General features: G+C 39.7%; 1 protein-coding gene across 4 annotated transcripts in view; it reads left to right on the plus strand.

Annotated features, from left to right (window-relative positions):
* Positions 1 to 13,644, plus strand: part of SLC7A11 (solute carrier family 7 member 11) — a 59,805-nt gene that overhangs the window by 13,578 nt on the left and 32,583 nt on the right. For all 4 annotated transcript variants that reach the window (XM_032109476.1, XM_032109477.1, XM_032109475.1 and 1 more), the window contains 3 exons: positions 2,581 to 2,706; positions 4,795 to 4,894; positions 8,055 to 8,099. In XM_032109476.1, coding sequence (XP_031965367.1) covers positions 2,581 to 2,706; positions 4,795 to 4,894; positions 8,055 to 8,099 — 271 coding nt within the window. The remainder of the gene's footprint in view (positions 1 to 2,580; positions 2,707 to 4,794; positions 4,895 to 8,054; positions 8,100 to 13,644) is intronic.

Consider the following 13,644-nt stretch of genomic DNA (forward strand, 5'->3'; position numbering starts at 1 on the left):
GATTTACATGGAAGGGCATCTGATCTGGGTTTGGGAATGGCAGGGTCTGGCTCTGTTCAGTGGGTGGTGAGCAATTGTCTTGTGCATCACTTGCTTTTTTTCCTTTTTGTTATCATTACTATTATAATTTACCATTATTACTGTGTTTTACATTGTTTTCAATTATTAAACTGTTCTTATCTCTCTTACCAAGTTTTACTTTGGTTCTTCTCCCCATTCCAGTGGTGGGTGGGGAGAGAGAGGGGGTAGTTGAACAAGCAGCTGCTGGGTTTAATTTCCGTTTGCGCTTAAACCATGACAATGGGAAAAGGGGAAATGGCTTCAAACTGGAAAAGGGCTGGTTTAGATTAGATGTATGGAAGAAATTTTTATGATGTGGGTGGTAAGACACTGGCACAGGTTGTCCAGAGAAGTTGTGGCTGACCCATCCCTGAAGTGTTTGAGGCCATACCATTCAGTGCCATTCTCATATGTGTATCAGGAAGGTGAAACCAATGCATTAGAAAACCTGGAGGAGCTCTCTCTGCTCATGTTACTTACTCTGACCTGTGTACGGTGACAGACTGATTGCTGCAGTCAACCTGAACTCTGAGTAAGCTGGATATCAAATTGTAAATACTCTTACCCAAAAAACTCCTCCTTGATATTTTCTTGTGCGCTGGTCCATGCCTGGGCTTCACTTTCTGCAAAAGAAAAGTATGATATCCTGAGTCTTCTAGGAAAATTAAAATAAACCACTGCTTGACTATGGCACTAGATTTTTTTATAACTTAAACACTTTTGGTCAAATGAATACTTTAAATATATTTTGCTTAAATGACAGTTGTTAGTCTTGCTGGTAATCAAGCCCCAGGAAAAGAGGGGGAGACTCAAATATCACTAATATTCATCAGCAACCTAAAGGGTTAAATGAGTCAAGATGTGTCAGTGTAGTATTGCAACAATAGAGTAATAAATCAGGGCCCTGGGATTTTCTGGTGCCTGCCAAATAGAGGTACACAAGGAAGTAAAAATGTGAAGAAAAAATATTTGGGTCTCAAGTGAAACTTTGCAGAAGTCCGAATGATTTCTTTGTGACTTAGAAAAGAGCACTTCAGCTCTGAAATATGGTGAGATACAGAACTGAGTAAAGATTTTGATCTTTAAGATTCTTTTCTGGTGAAAAAATTGTGTTAGGTGATGTTGTGAGTATATATTGACTTGTAAATTGCTCATTTGAGAGTGGGACTGTCTCTTTCCCAAATAAAAATTCTAGAAAAATACTTTTTTTTTTCCCCTGGAATTTTTATTTAATTAAAAATATGTTAAAAATACATTGGGATCCAGATTAGTTGGAATTTTCTCCCTTTTCCATTGAACTCACACTACTTTCAGTTGAAATGAGAAGATTTTTAATATTTTTTAACCTTGCTGGTGAAGAGAAGCTGTATAAAAGACTCGAGATAAATCAGTGGGCTTTTTTTCCAGAAAGCCTGTGCCGTGCCAGATTTACAATGCTAGCTCCTGCAAACTAGCAAATTGTACTTTTATGTGTCCTGAGATGTGTGATGTGGCTAACAATTTACTCAAACTGGTGCTCTTGAGAGAGCTTGAATTACAGGAGGATTGAGATGAGGAGCTACTTCATTAGCTCCATATGATGGCAAGAAAGAGAGGAGCATACTTGACCATGTTTCCCTGAAGCAGCAGGAGAGATTTTTTTATCTAATAAAATGGCTCCTATTTTCCATTCTTTAGGGAAATTTTTATTTTGTTTTTAATATCTAAACTCCTTTATTGATTCTGTTTAAGTAAACTAGAGTAACTGGCACTAGAATGCCAAGACTTGCCATCCTCCTGTCAGCCAGTGCTGTTGGAAATGCCAGAAGATGCTGTCCCTAATCCAGAAGGAGATGTGAACTGACCAGATAGGATGTAAAAACCCTTCTGACTGATCTCTCCACATGCTGGTGAGGTGCAGACATGGGCTTTGTTTTCAAGAAGTAAAGGGTTTCTGTTTCTTCACTGATTCCTAGCAAGGATGGGCACAGTACTTGCACTCTGGCCCTCCTGCATCTCTGGTAGTATGACAAAAACAGGGGAGAAATTGGAAAGGAGGACCAGAGGTAAAGCAGTGACAAATTTATGCATGGCCTAAATGAGGGTGAGAAAGTTTAATATGATTATTAATTGTTATTGTTTTATGAAAGATGTAAATCTCTACTCAAAGCAGTGCAGACAAAGAAATCTGGAGTGACAAGGATTGGGCAATTAATTTATTTCATCCAAAGCAGGGTCCTGTCAGCCCATTGTCTACCAGCAGCTGACAATTCTGGGTTAATGAAGCTGTAATTTGGTGTGAAGGATGTCAGGCAGAGAAGGGACAGCTGGATGATCAGTGCAGTGGGTGAGGCATAGGGGCTCAGCTCAACCCTTTGGTGTGCTGCCTTGAAGGGGAATGGGGGAAGTGGGAGGACAACAGCTGGAGAAGTTTATCGGGGTGTATTTCCTTTAATGCATCAGGATCTGTTGTTTTTGTGACTACTCTGCTGGCAAAGAATTTTGTGACAATTTTTTCTTTCTCACTTTTTCCTCTCACAGCACTGGTGATGGTCCTGAATAGCACAAGTGTCAGCTGGAGTGCCCGCATTCAGATGTTTCTTACCTTTTGTAAGCTTGTAGCAATTCTGATAATTGTAGTCCCTGGAGTTATCCAGCTAATTAAAGGTATGAAATGAAAAGTAAATGCTTTTAAAGAGCTTTTATCTTTGCTGTCTGCAGCCTTTCCCCATTTGCCTCCACCACATAATGCTTATAGCAGCAAAATCTCTTAATTAGTCTGTGCTTGTTTAACTGAGGCTCTAAACTGTCATACCATTGATTAGAAGTGGAACTACACTGGGATGACCTGGTATTTCCTTCAGCATGCCAATGAGACTATTCCAATCAAACTTGCTTTTCAAAGGAGCAAATGGACTACTTTACTCTGTAATTTGTCTTTGGTCTGAACTTTGTGAAAGGGACAGGATGGGATTTAAAGACAGTTGGGCATACACCACCCCAGAACACATGCTTAGTCCAGGCAGGATGTCTGCTCAAGCTGTGCTAGAGTACCTAGTCATGGTACATATGTGTGATGGTAGAGGGGGCTCACAATTCACAGAATCACAAAATCACATGGTAGTTTAGATTGGAAGGGACCTTAAAGATCACTTAGTTCAAACCCTATGCCATGTGCAGAGATATCTTCCACTAGACCATATTTCTCAAAGCCCCATCCAAAGCCTTGAACACTTTCAGAGCATCCACAGCTTCTCTGGACAATCTGAGTGCCTCATCACTGTCACAGGGAAGAATTTTTCCTAACATGTAATCTAAAGATGCCCTCTGTCAGTTTATAGCCATTCCCCCTTGTTCTGTCACTACATACCCTTGTAAAGGCCCTCTTTTCACTGACAGATGCTCAGCTACCTGTAGAGACTTTTCCATTCCAGCCCTCTGAGCAGCGGGTGTGAGATGGTGAGAAGGCCCAGCTCACCCTCCTTACAACAACTACACAGAGCACAAACAGCCATTCAGCACAGAGGGGCAGAGTAGGGAGCAGTCCTGAGTGAATTGGTGGCAGATTTTATCTAAGAAAAACTATCACAGTTTTTGGCTATATCCCAGGGGATGCTCTTTTCTGATGTTTGCAAACCCTCCCACCCGAGTGAAGAGCACAGTGTTAGTCTGTGCAGTGAGCTCAGTTTCTCAGGGACAGGCAGCTCTCTGTGGTTACTACAGACTCTGAAATAAAAATTTTCCTCTGTAATACTCTGCTGATTCACTATTTCTGTTTTCTTGTTTTTCACTTTCTTTCTGGCAATTGCAATGCTGTTTCTTGTTGCACATGATACATGAAATGTGCAAAATTCCTCTCTGTTCATATCTACCTCACTTTTCCTAGACCTTTGGAGCAGGTCAGACCCAGGTTTGGTTGGGGGTTGTTGCCCTGAAGTAGTAGTGTCCCTGATTCCCCACTGGGACCTTCCTCTGGCCGCAGTTTCTCCCTTAACCAAAAAGCCTCTGCTTCAATGGGAATTTTGACTGAGGGCTCAGTAAAAACAGAGTAAAGGTTAGAGGATTTGACTCATTGCTAATTTAACTCTGAATGAATTTTTTCTTCCGGCTCTGTATCTGTGGAGGATCATTGCTTCTCGGGAAATTTGGGATATGGTCGGGACATCTTACAAACCATAAAGCACTTTGTAAACGAATAAGAGCATAACAAAAGTCTTGCATATTTGCATTTATAGGTAAATAGATAATTCTTACTTGGTGTAATATTAATACAGTATTGACTATTATGGTAGGGAGCTACTAAACTCATTTTTCAATGGTAGAAATGTTTAAGATTTTGGGTTTATTTATCTTAGGAATGTTGCTTTGCCAGCAAAGTTCCTTCTGATTAAAATGTTGAACAAGTGAAATTTTCAACATCAAAAACTACTGAGCTCATTCTGCTCTTTCATGTTGATGTAAGTCACTGCTGAAAATGACAGAGCAGTGAGGGTCATCAAGCTCAGAATGCTTTGAAACAAACTAATAGGTTGGATTCTCCTATTGCATGAATACAGATGCCACAAAGCCTTTTACAATTGCTGGCAGATTATGGCTGAAAGGATTGGGTCAGAATTTAAGGTCAAGGGCAGGACTTGATGTCAGTGAACTGTTGGGTGATTAAATGTTCCATGATGTGTTATATATATATATATTTTGTTAAGTAGCTATGACCAAAGATCTTATTTTTTAACATTTTTTTTGTTGATGTTGCAGGAGAAACACAGCACTTTAAAAATGCCTTTGCAGGGAATGATGCCAGTGTTATGGGATTACCACTTGCTTTCTATTCAGGAATGTATGCCTATTCAGGCTGGTAAGTGGATGAAATTTATACGTATTTATCCTGAAAACAAACACTAACATGCTCTAACAAAGACATTTATTTATATGAAGCAATGAGTAGCACATTCTACATCTTTTGCTAGGGTATCTACATCATACAGCTAGGGTAGTTCTCACCACTGTTCCATATGCTCAGTGGTTATAGTGCGAACAGCTCTACAAAGGAAAGATTTTTCAACATAAAGACATGCACTGACCACCAAAAAAATCACACCACAAGGAAGGAATATTCTTCATTTTTCATTAAATATTTTAATAAAAGGATAAAAAGAGTAATGAAGCTTTAATTTTTTGAAGAAGTCAGTAATTATATAAAAACCAAATCTGTGATTCTGTTACAAACCTGTATGGCCCTTAGCCTTGCTTTATAAAAGCAGTATTTGACAAGTAAGAAGCAATGAGATTGGTATGGACCACAAAATAGAATAAAAATCTCTAGATTTTTACACTTCTTGCTCTGAGAGATTTGGGCCACACTTAACGAGAAGTACAACTGGCTTCCACAGAAGTCAAGTGCGATTGGCTGTGAGGAAAGGTATGAGAATCTATCTTCAGGTATCCTGCTCAGAACTTTCAAGTTGTTTCTCTCTTTCCCCTCCAAAGTATACGGCAGCTGGTTTGAAAGGTGCTGCTGCTTCTCGAATCTGCCTTTACAATTTATTCATGCTCATGAGGGCTCCACATTTTGCAGTGGCAAAGGGCTTTTGCAGCAGCAGCGTGGGGGGAAGAAAGCAGACTACAATGCACAGAGTGGGCTTAGTTTGAGATAGCTTTGTCTGCAGGTCTTCCCTTTGCTTTCCAGAGCCTCACAGGCAGCCAAGTTCTTTACCTTGCACAAAAGGCGAGAGCTGAAAGATAAGGGGTTTATTTATTTAGTTTGGAGGGACAATGGGCTGAGCATTGGAGTTCTCTGCCCGTCTGTAACTCCCTGGTTGCAGGAGCATTATAAATCTGCACACTGAAGTATGAACAGAACTTTATATATTAAATGGCAGCAGGGGAAGAAACCCAAGAGAGTCCAAAGCCTTTATCTGGGATAGATATGAAAGAAAAGAGCCTGGTATTTTGAAGCCTCAAAGAAATGGAACTGATTATGAGGACAATCTCTACTTTCTTCCCCATCTCTCCTATAACTGCCTTTGTCTCTCATATCCATACATGTGATGGTTTCTCACTTTTTAAATATTAGGCTAAATTTTTGTATGAAAGCAATTTTAAAAGCTCTTTAATGTTGTTCAGAGTTTATTTCCTGCAAAATGCTTCATCAAAAATACTGTTATTCTGTTGCATCTTTCCCATTTTTCACATAACAGTTCAAAGCCTTAAAATAAAAATAATGTCTTTTTTTTTTTTTTTTTCTCTTTACACCTTCTGACTTTTATTTCAAGGTCCTTATTTTCCACTTACAAAAGAAATTAGCAGGAAAAAGACCTAATTTGGCTTGTGGTTCTTCCCAGCTCTCTATTTTTCTTTGTCACCAGCTAAAATTCATCACCTTAGAGCACGGAGGAGCAGACCATTAAGTGGAGTGTCAATATCCTTGCACTATCAGTTTCATGGGGCTAAATCAATACAATTAGCTGAAAATGAAGGTGTGTTGCAAGTGTTGGTGATGTGTCCTAGGATGCAGGCAGAATTTTATGCACAGCGCACAAGACTGTTAACTTTTAATGATAACAGCTTTGCAGAAAAGAAAGACAGTGTCTCTTCTGTGTGTGGGTTCATCCTGCCAAGAGCAAGTGTAGACTATTGGGTATGTAAAATGCTGGGTGAAAAAGGACAGATGAAGAAAAGAATGCAAGGAAACGTCTTTGCATCAATAAAAGGACTGATGTTGGGCTATCATAGAATGGTTTGGGTTGAAAGGGACCTTAAAGATCATTTCATTCCAACCCCTCTGCCATGGGCAGGGATACTTCCCACTAGACCAGGTTGCTAAAAGCCCCGTGCAACCTGACCTTGAACACTTCCAGGGATGGGGCATCCACACCTTCCTTGTGCAACCAGTTCCAGTCCCTCACCACCTCACTGTAAAGACTTTCTTCCATATAGCTAGCCTAAATCATCTTCTGTGCTCTATGCACTAGAAAGTTTAAAACCTAATGCTGAGGTTTTTGCATAAGGTGACAAAGAATTTCATGCTCAGTCACAAAATCACTATTTTTAAAAAGCCATGAGCCAGCGTTAACTCATTCTGCTAACCCAGTTCTGCTCCAAGACTTGTGATGGTGCAAAGCTCCCAGACTTTCTGCCAAATCAGTTACCAGTTGTTTATTCACTGCAGCACTGCTGGCTCAGGTGCCATTTATCTTTCTGCAGAAGAGCAGAAGGCCAGCCTAGGCACTGTATTGACTGCTGTGTTTAATTAGCCAAGATCTGACTTTGGGCCTGTCTCCGAGCCAGGCACAATTGTGATCCAGCCAGGCACAGACCTAGTGCTAATAGATGCAGAACAGAGGGTTCATTGACCTTGAGGCTTATGGTTGCTTTGTATGCAGGGCTGTGCCTGGTGAGCAGTTCCTATGAATTCCCATACAGAGCTGTGTCTTGAATGCTGCTGCAATATGATCAGAGTGCAACCTGTACTGGAAGGTTGTGCATGAGCATGCAGAGCTGGCAGCTTGTGTTTGAGATTCTGTGCAACAAACTAGCGTGAAAGTTCTTGGTTTAGGAGGGGTTTTTCTAAGGCTTCATTTATTTGTATTGTTAAGAAGCCCTTGCTGAGTACTCTGATGAGACTTTTTGCCAATATAACCTGAAACTGTAAAAGGCAACAAGCACAAATGGAATATAAAGTTTACACACGTGCGTGTGTATGTATGGAATTAGGGTAAACCTAACCTGCGTAATATGTCAGGGAAAAAAAAAAAATTGCACACTGACTTTACATAGTTATTGTCTTTGTTTTTCCTGTTTTGCTGTCTTTTCTAGGAATTCCCTTCCTTATGTGGGGATGAGGGAAGGTTAGCTATCGCTCTCTCCTTAATCCAAACACGGGCCCGCAAAGTCACTGTAATTAACAGCAGTGCTTAACTGAAGGCATCTTCTTGATTCTTAGTGAAAGAAATACAGAATAAAAATATAAGAATATAAGAATAAATCTTATAATACGTTTTATAACTGTTTTCTAGGTTTTACCTCAATTTTGTTACCGAAGAAGTGGAAAACCCTGAAAAGTATGTACTTAATGTTTTGCTTGACTTTTGGAAAATGATTGTGAAATTTAAAATAGTATAGAAGTAGTGATCTTCAGAAGTTCTGTGTGCTGGTCAAACTGCTTGCCTTCCAGCAGATCCGGTATCTATTTGAATTGCAACTGCTTGAAGATTTTCTATTTTTGGTCTGTTGTGACCTTGTTATGTATTCTGCTTTTACATGCACAGAAAGCACAAAATTAAGTAGATCTCCAGGGCTCTGGTTGTTCCCCTCAGGATACAAGTAACTATCAGTGGCTCCTTTCAGTGGAAGTCACTGGTATCCTGTCAGGGAAATCTTGCCCAAGAAACTTATCTGCTGCAATATTTGTCAGTTTTGCTGTGTTTAAATATTAATAAAATACTTAGTTCTACTTGTTTTAGATGTCTCAGAGATGCAGGATCTTGAATACACATCACAGAGCATCCAATCCAATTAAACCGAATAGGGGATATGGATCAAAGCCTGTTTCCAACTGGATATGAATACTCTCACATCACCTGCCTGTAAAACATGGAAAGAAAAGTTGTTCTGTTACGGAGAGTTTGATTTGTTCCATCTATTTTGGTAGATATGTTTTGGTATGTGGGGCCAGTAATAAAAAACTATTATCCTTTTCTAAAAATTAGAGAAAATATGCCTTTTCAGATCAATGTTTTCTTTGAGGAAGAGTAACTATTTACTTGATAAATTAATGGCTAAATATAATTTTCTTGGGTTTTTAAAATAAGATAGCTGGCTGGGTACCAAATTACTTATTGTTTTAAAATGACCCCCTGCACTGCACACTCAGATAATACAAACCTGAGACATGTAGGGAAAGAAAACCCCAAGCCATTGATTGGGTGCATGCAGAAAGCTTTTTTTTGATTTCTTCAAAGTCTGAACCAAACCCGATGCTGTTTCAGAGGCCTGAAAATTGTTATAAGGAAATGGATGATAAAACATGAGGCTGATAGACTGGCAGATTTCCATTGTTTCAGTGACTTTGAGGTGTGTTGTGTGTTAGCAGGCTCTTTGATGTGATCAGGACATGTAGACTGAGAACTGAGTGATTGGAATCAGAGACCAGACAAATGCAGGTAGAAAATACTGCATTAATATTTATGACTAATCGTTATGACAGATACCTATATACAAATGGGTTTTTCACCGGTAGTCTTAAGTTCTGATAAAACACCATTTTAGGAGCTGTGCTTTAGTAAAAGATGATTCTGGATGTATTTAAAATGTGTAGATGTGGCACTTGGGGACATAGTTTAGTGGTGGACTTGGCAATGATGGTTTAATGGTTGGACTCAATGGTCTTAGAGGTCTTTTCGAACCTGAAGGCTTCTGTGCTTTGTGTCAGTGGAGAGCAGCTGGGTAAAGTTTCCCAGGCCTGGGACACACATGAACTCAAGCTGGATGATCTAGGGTTTAACTACCAATTATCTGTGCTCTTTATAAAATCACGGGAAGTAGACATTAAAACCAAAAGACAACCTACAAATTTTTTTACTTTTGAAAAATTATTGTATGACAGAACGACTTTAAACGTGAAACTAAACAAAGGAGTAAAGGGATTCTGGTCCAGGACATCTGCTGCTTCAGGAAATTCTGGAGAGATAGGAGCCAGAGTCTTGGTGGTGTGATCAAATTCAGCTAGAAGCAATATAATTTGTAAATTATTGTGTGGTTACCATCTATACTGTGTGATGTTTCTAAACATGCAGATGTCTACACCCTTTGGGACTTTCCATACACATCTGTGTCTCTGCAGTTCTCTCAACTGGAATTCTTGGAAATTTTCACTGTAGCTGTTTTGATATATATTGAGGTTTTTTGTGATTTGAGTCAGAAGAGTTCCTATTTTTGAACATTTTTCTCTGCTGCATAGGACAGAAAAGCATAGTTCCTCTTTTTTTTTTTAAGAACTAAGCACCCCTTGAAGCATGATATATCTCAGCTAAGAGAAGTGGTGCTGGTTCAGTTCTGATGGTTTTTTTCCATTGCAGCTGGGATGTCAGGGAAGAAGACTCTGTCTTTTCCCATCTCGGGAGAGCTTCTCTGTTCTCTGGGTTATCCTTGGAGAACTGCTGAAGTTATTTGTGCTGCTAGTGAGGATGTTGTGCTGGAGGGCAAACCACATAACCTGGCTGGTTTAGGGTATTCCAGGATGGCACTGGAAATACCACCTCAATATTACATGTGCAATGTTATCATAAGGCTGTTAAAGCTTTCCTTCATCACTCTTCCTCTTGAGGCTGCACTTTGAGAGGATGAGAAGATGCCCAATTTTTACAATCTCCATGTAAAGGTATAATACAGAACAGAAGAAGGTGGGATTTTAAAAATTGCTAAAAAGTGGCAGGTGATGCTGGGGCAAATAAATTGTTACTGCCTGTGCTGACAGAGACTGCTGCACCACCTGTAAATGGGGATTCTGGACTCCCTTGAGCTGAAACAAGCAATTAAATCAAACATTTGGAACATATTTTTTATCTGGTTGCCACCTGTGAATGGCTCTGTTGGAAAGATGTCCTTCTGAACCAAGGCCTGCTCCACCATTGTTCCCAAAGCTACAGGGCAAGGGAATAGTATGGATTAATCTCAGTGGCAACTGCCTCAGCTCCCACTAAATCCAGTGCAAATGTTAGATGAGCCACTAATTGTCCTGCTGTTGTAGGCATTTATTAGGACACAACTGTTGTTTTTTTTTTTTTTTTTTTTGTACCTTATAATGCTGTCTTTCGTTCTTGCTGTGAGCCTTTTGTTAAAGATTGCACTGAGCAACCTGGTCTAGTGGAAGGTGTCCCTGCCCATGGAGGGAGCTTGGAGCTACAATTTTAAGGTCCCTCCCAACCCAAAATATTCTGTGATTCTACTGTTATTGTACTTCTCTGTAGATATGATGTAGCTGATTTTAAACAGGAAGAGGAAAGTGCAGGCTTGAACCACTTAGAGCCTGTAAGAACTCCAGATGTGCAATTTGTAATGTTTGTCAATGGTTAGGGATGCAAATTACTTGCAGTAAAAGAGGTGAGCACAGTGAGGTCTTCTGCCCTGCACCTGCCAAAGTAAATATTTGCCTGAAAATCAGTCACAGTTGTGCATTTCCAGTGTGTGACAGCTTTGGAAGTAACTGAGGTGAATGATCATCTCCATCCCCATGTGAACCAGCAGGCTGCAAACCCCCAATGAATGTACCAAAGGGATGTGCCAGGTTTACACTCTAGCAGAGAGTGGGGATGGGGCTTTGAGCAACCTTGTCTAGTGGAAGGTGTCCCTACCTATCGCAACAAGATTGGAACAAGATGATCTTTAAGGTCCCTTCGAACCCAACCATTTTATGGAGGTGGGCCCTAGAATATATCCTGAAATGCATAGGAAGGTGGAAACATTTGATATTAGACATTAAATTTCCCAGATAGGGATTGCATTTCTTTATGTGATGTATGGCACCAGGAAAACCTTTTGGAATATGGCATGTGTCATTGGGAATGCAGGAGAGAGGCGGGGAAAGGGAGATGCTTGTGCCCTTGCCCAGTCCCCTTTGTGCTCCAAGCAGCTGTTTGTAGAGGCAGGAAGGGCTTCAAAGGCTGTGGGAATCTGTGGAGGTGCAGCAGCCTGTCCAGGCACAATAAATTGCAGACTTAGGTCTGTAAGTATAGATAAATACTCTGGGCCTGAGGCACTGAGATGCCGAGGCAATATGAAACCCTAGATAGGAAGAGCTGAAACAGACTGTGGGAATGAGTGAAGCAGGGAGCAAGCACCCTTTACATTACAGAAGGGAGAACAGAAAGGCTTTAAAAAAAAATTTCAAAGTGAATGTCATTATTTTTGAACAGAGTTTTGGAAGTAGTGTTAAATTCTCACTTTGGAAATGCCATTGTTCCTTCTTTTGTGTAAGGACATTATTATAAACCCAATTATCATAAGATGTAAAAGTAGCTGTTTCTGTCTCTTGCTAAATCCCCTTTTGTTGTCTAATTTTTAAGCCTGAACTCATTTCTTTATTCCTCTTTGTTCAAGTGCTTCTCTCATGCAGCTATTAGTAGGACCTGAAGAAACATGAACTTAATTTTAGAAGAAGCTATGGTTGCAGTGTTAATGTACAATTTTTTAAAATAGCCTGAAATAATTTTAATATCAAGAATATGTGGAACAACATTAAAGTACGACAACAAATTTATTATCCTTTTTTTGAAAATTATGCTTTGCATATATATGCTGGGTGAATAGCAATTTTTGGTTTGAAATAAAATACCTAAATAATCCTTGAAGCAGAACTTCACCAAAACAAACTTGTGCAGCCACATCACATGCAGCTTTGATCTTTTTGATTTTCTTGCACTATAAGGATCAGCCTCAAACTGAGGTCTTATTGTATTGCATTGTCTAAATATAGGTGAATGAAGGAACAGCCAGGTGTCTGAGAGAGTTTGTCACCTGAAAGTTGACAGGAGCTATGTTGTCTGGAGCAGCAAATTTAGAGGACTAGAAATCATGCATGTTGAACTTTCAGACTCAGTTTTTGTACATAGTCTTTGTTCTCATCTGTATTCTTGAGCACCCACTATGTACTCTCAAGAAATAGGCTGATTTTTTTCAATCAAGACACTAAAAGCAGCTCATGCCCGAAGGGCTTTTCCCTCTTCCCTTCCCAGGCTGAGTAGAGTCCAGGATCAGTGCTATAGTTCATCAAGAATTTTGGCGGCCTCCAGATAAGAAGATAACACAGGAGTGTTTTCACATCATAGCAACATCTTCAGAGCCTTGTCAAAGTCAGGGCCAGATTGTGTCAGATGCCGGCCAAAGAGAATCCCACTTTAATAAAATTGTGCTTCATCCTCACTCTGAGTAGATGATTGGCCTGAATGCTTCAAGTTGTGAAGATTAGGCTTGAGTTGAAAGACAGAGAAAATATTATTTCACTTTAGGGGGAGGGAAACTTAGACTCAAATTCCCTACTTCGAGGCAATCTGAGATCAAGTGGGCAACTAGAGAGAGGTGTCAATTTATAGCTCTTGTTTTACTAAATAATTTTATTTCTTTGGCAGTATAGGTTTTTGTTGGTGTTGTTGAACGTAGGAAATATTTTTCATTTAGTGGACAAAAATAATAGAATTTCAAAGGATGTGGATTCTGAAAGCATTTTATAGCATGGATTACTTTGCAGTTGCAGTTAAATACAGCTGCTATTTGGCATAATCCTTTTTTTTCCCATTTCTTTTCCCCTCTCCCTTATTGAACCACATAATTGCAAATATTCAATTTCTGTTTGTAAAATAACTTTGGCCCAGCCCAGGCAATCTGTCACTGTTTAAAAAGTTACACAGTGGGAAGAACATATTATTGACATGTATAGTGTTTGTAAGTGTGATCTCAGATTGATAAATCATGTCTTGTGCTGTTGAAAAACCAAGAAGTGAATTGCTTTGCTATGACCTTCAGGTCTGAGATTAGTCAGTTTGTCTATTAAATTTTTCCAGTGTTCTTCTCACTTCATTCATTCCTTTTTCTCCAAGGCACCGAGAAAGA

Source organism: Corvus moneduloides, chromosome 5 (assembly GCF_009650955.1).
Source record: "Corvus moneduloides isolate bCorMon1 chromosome 5, bCorMon1.pri, whole genome shotgun sequence".
Lineage (NCBI taxonomy): Eukaryota > Metazoa > Chordata > Aves > Passeriformes > Corvidae > Corvus > Corvus moneduloides.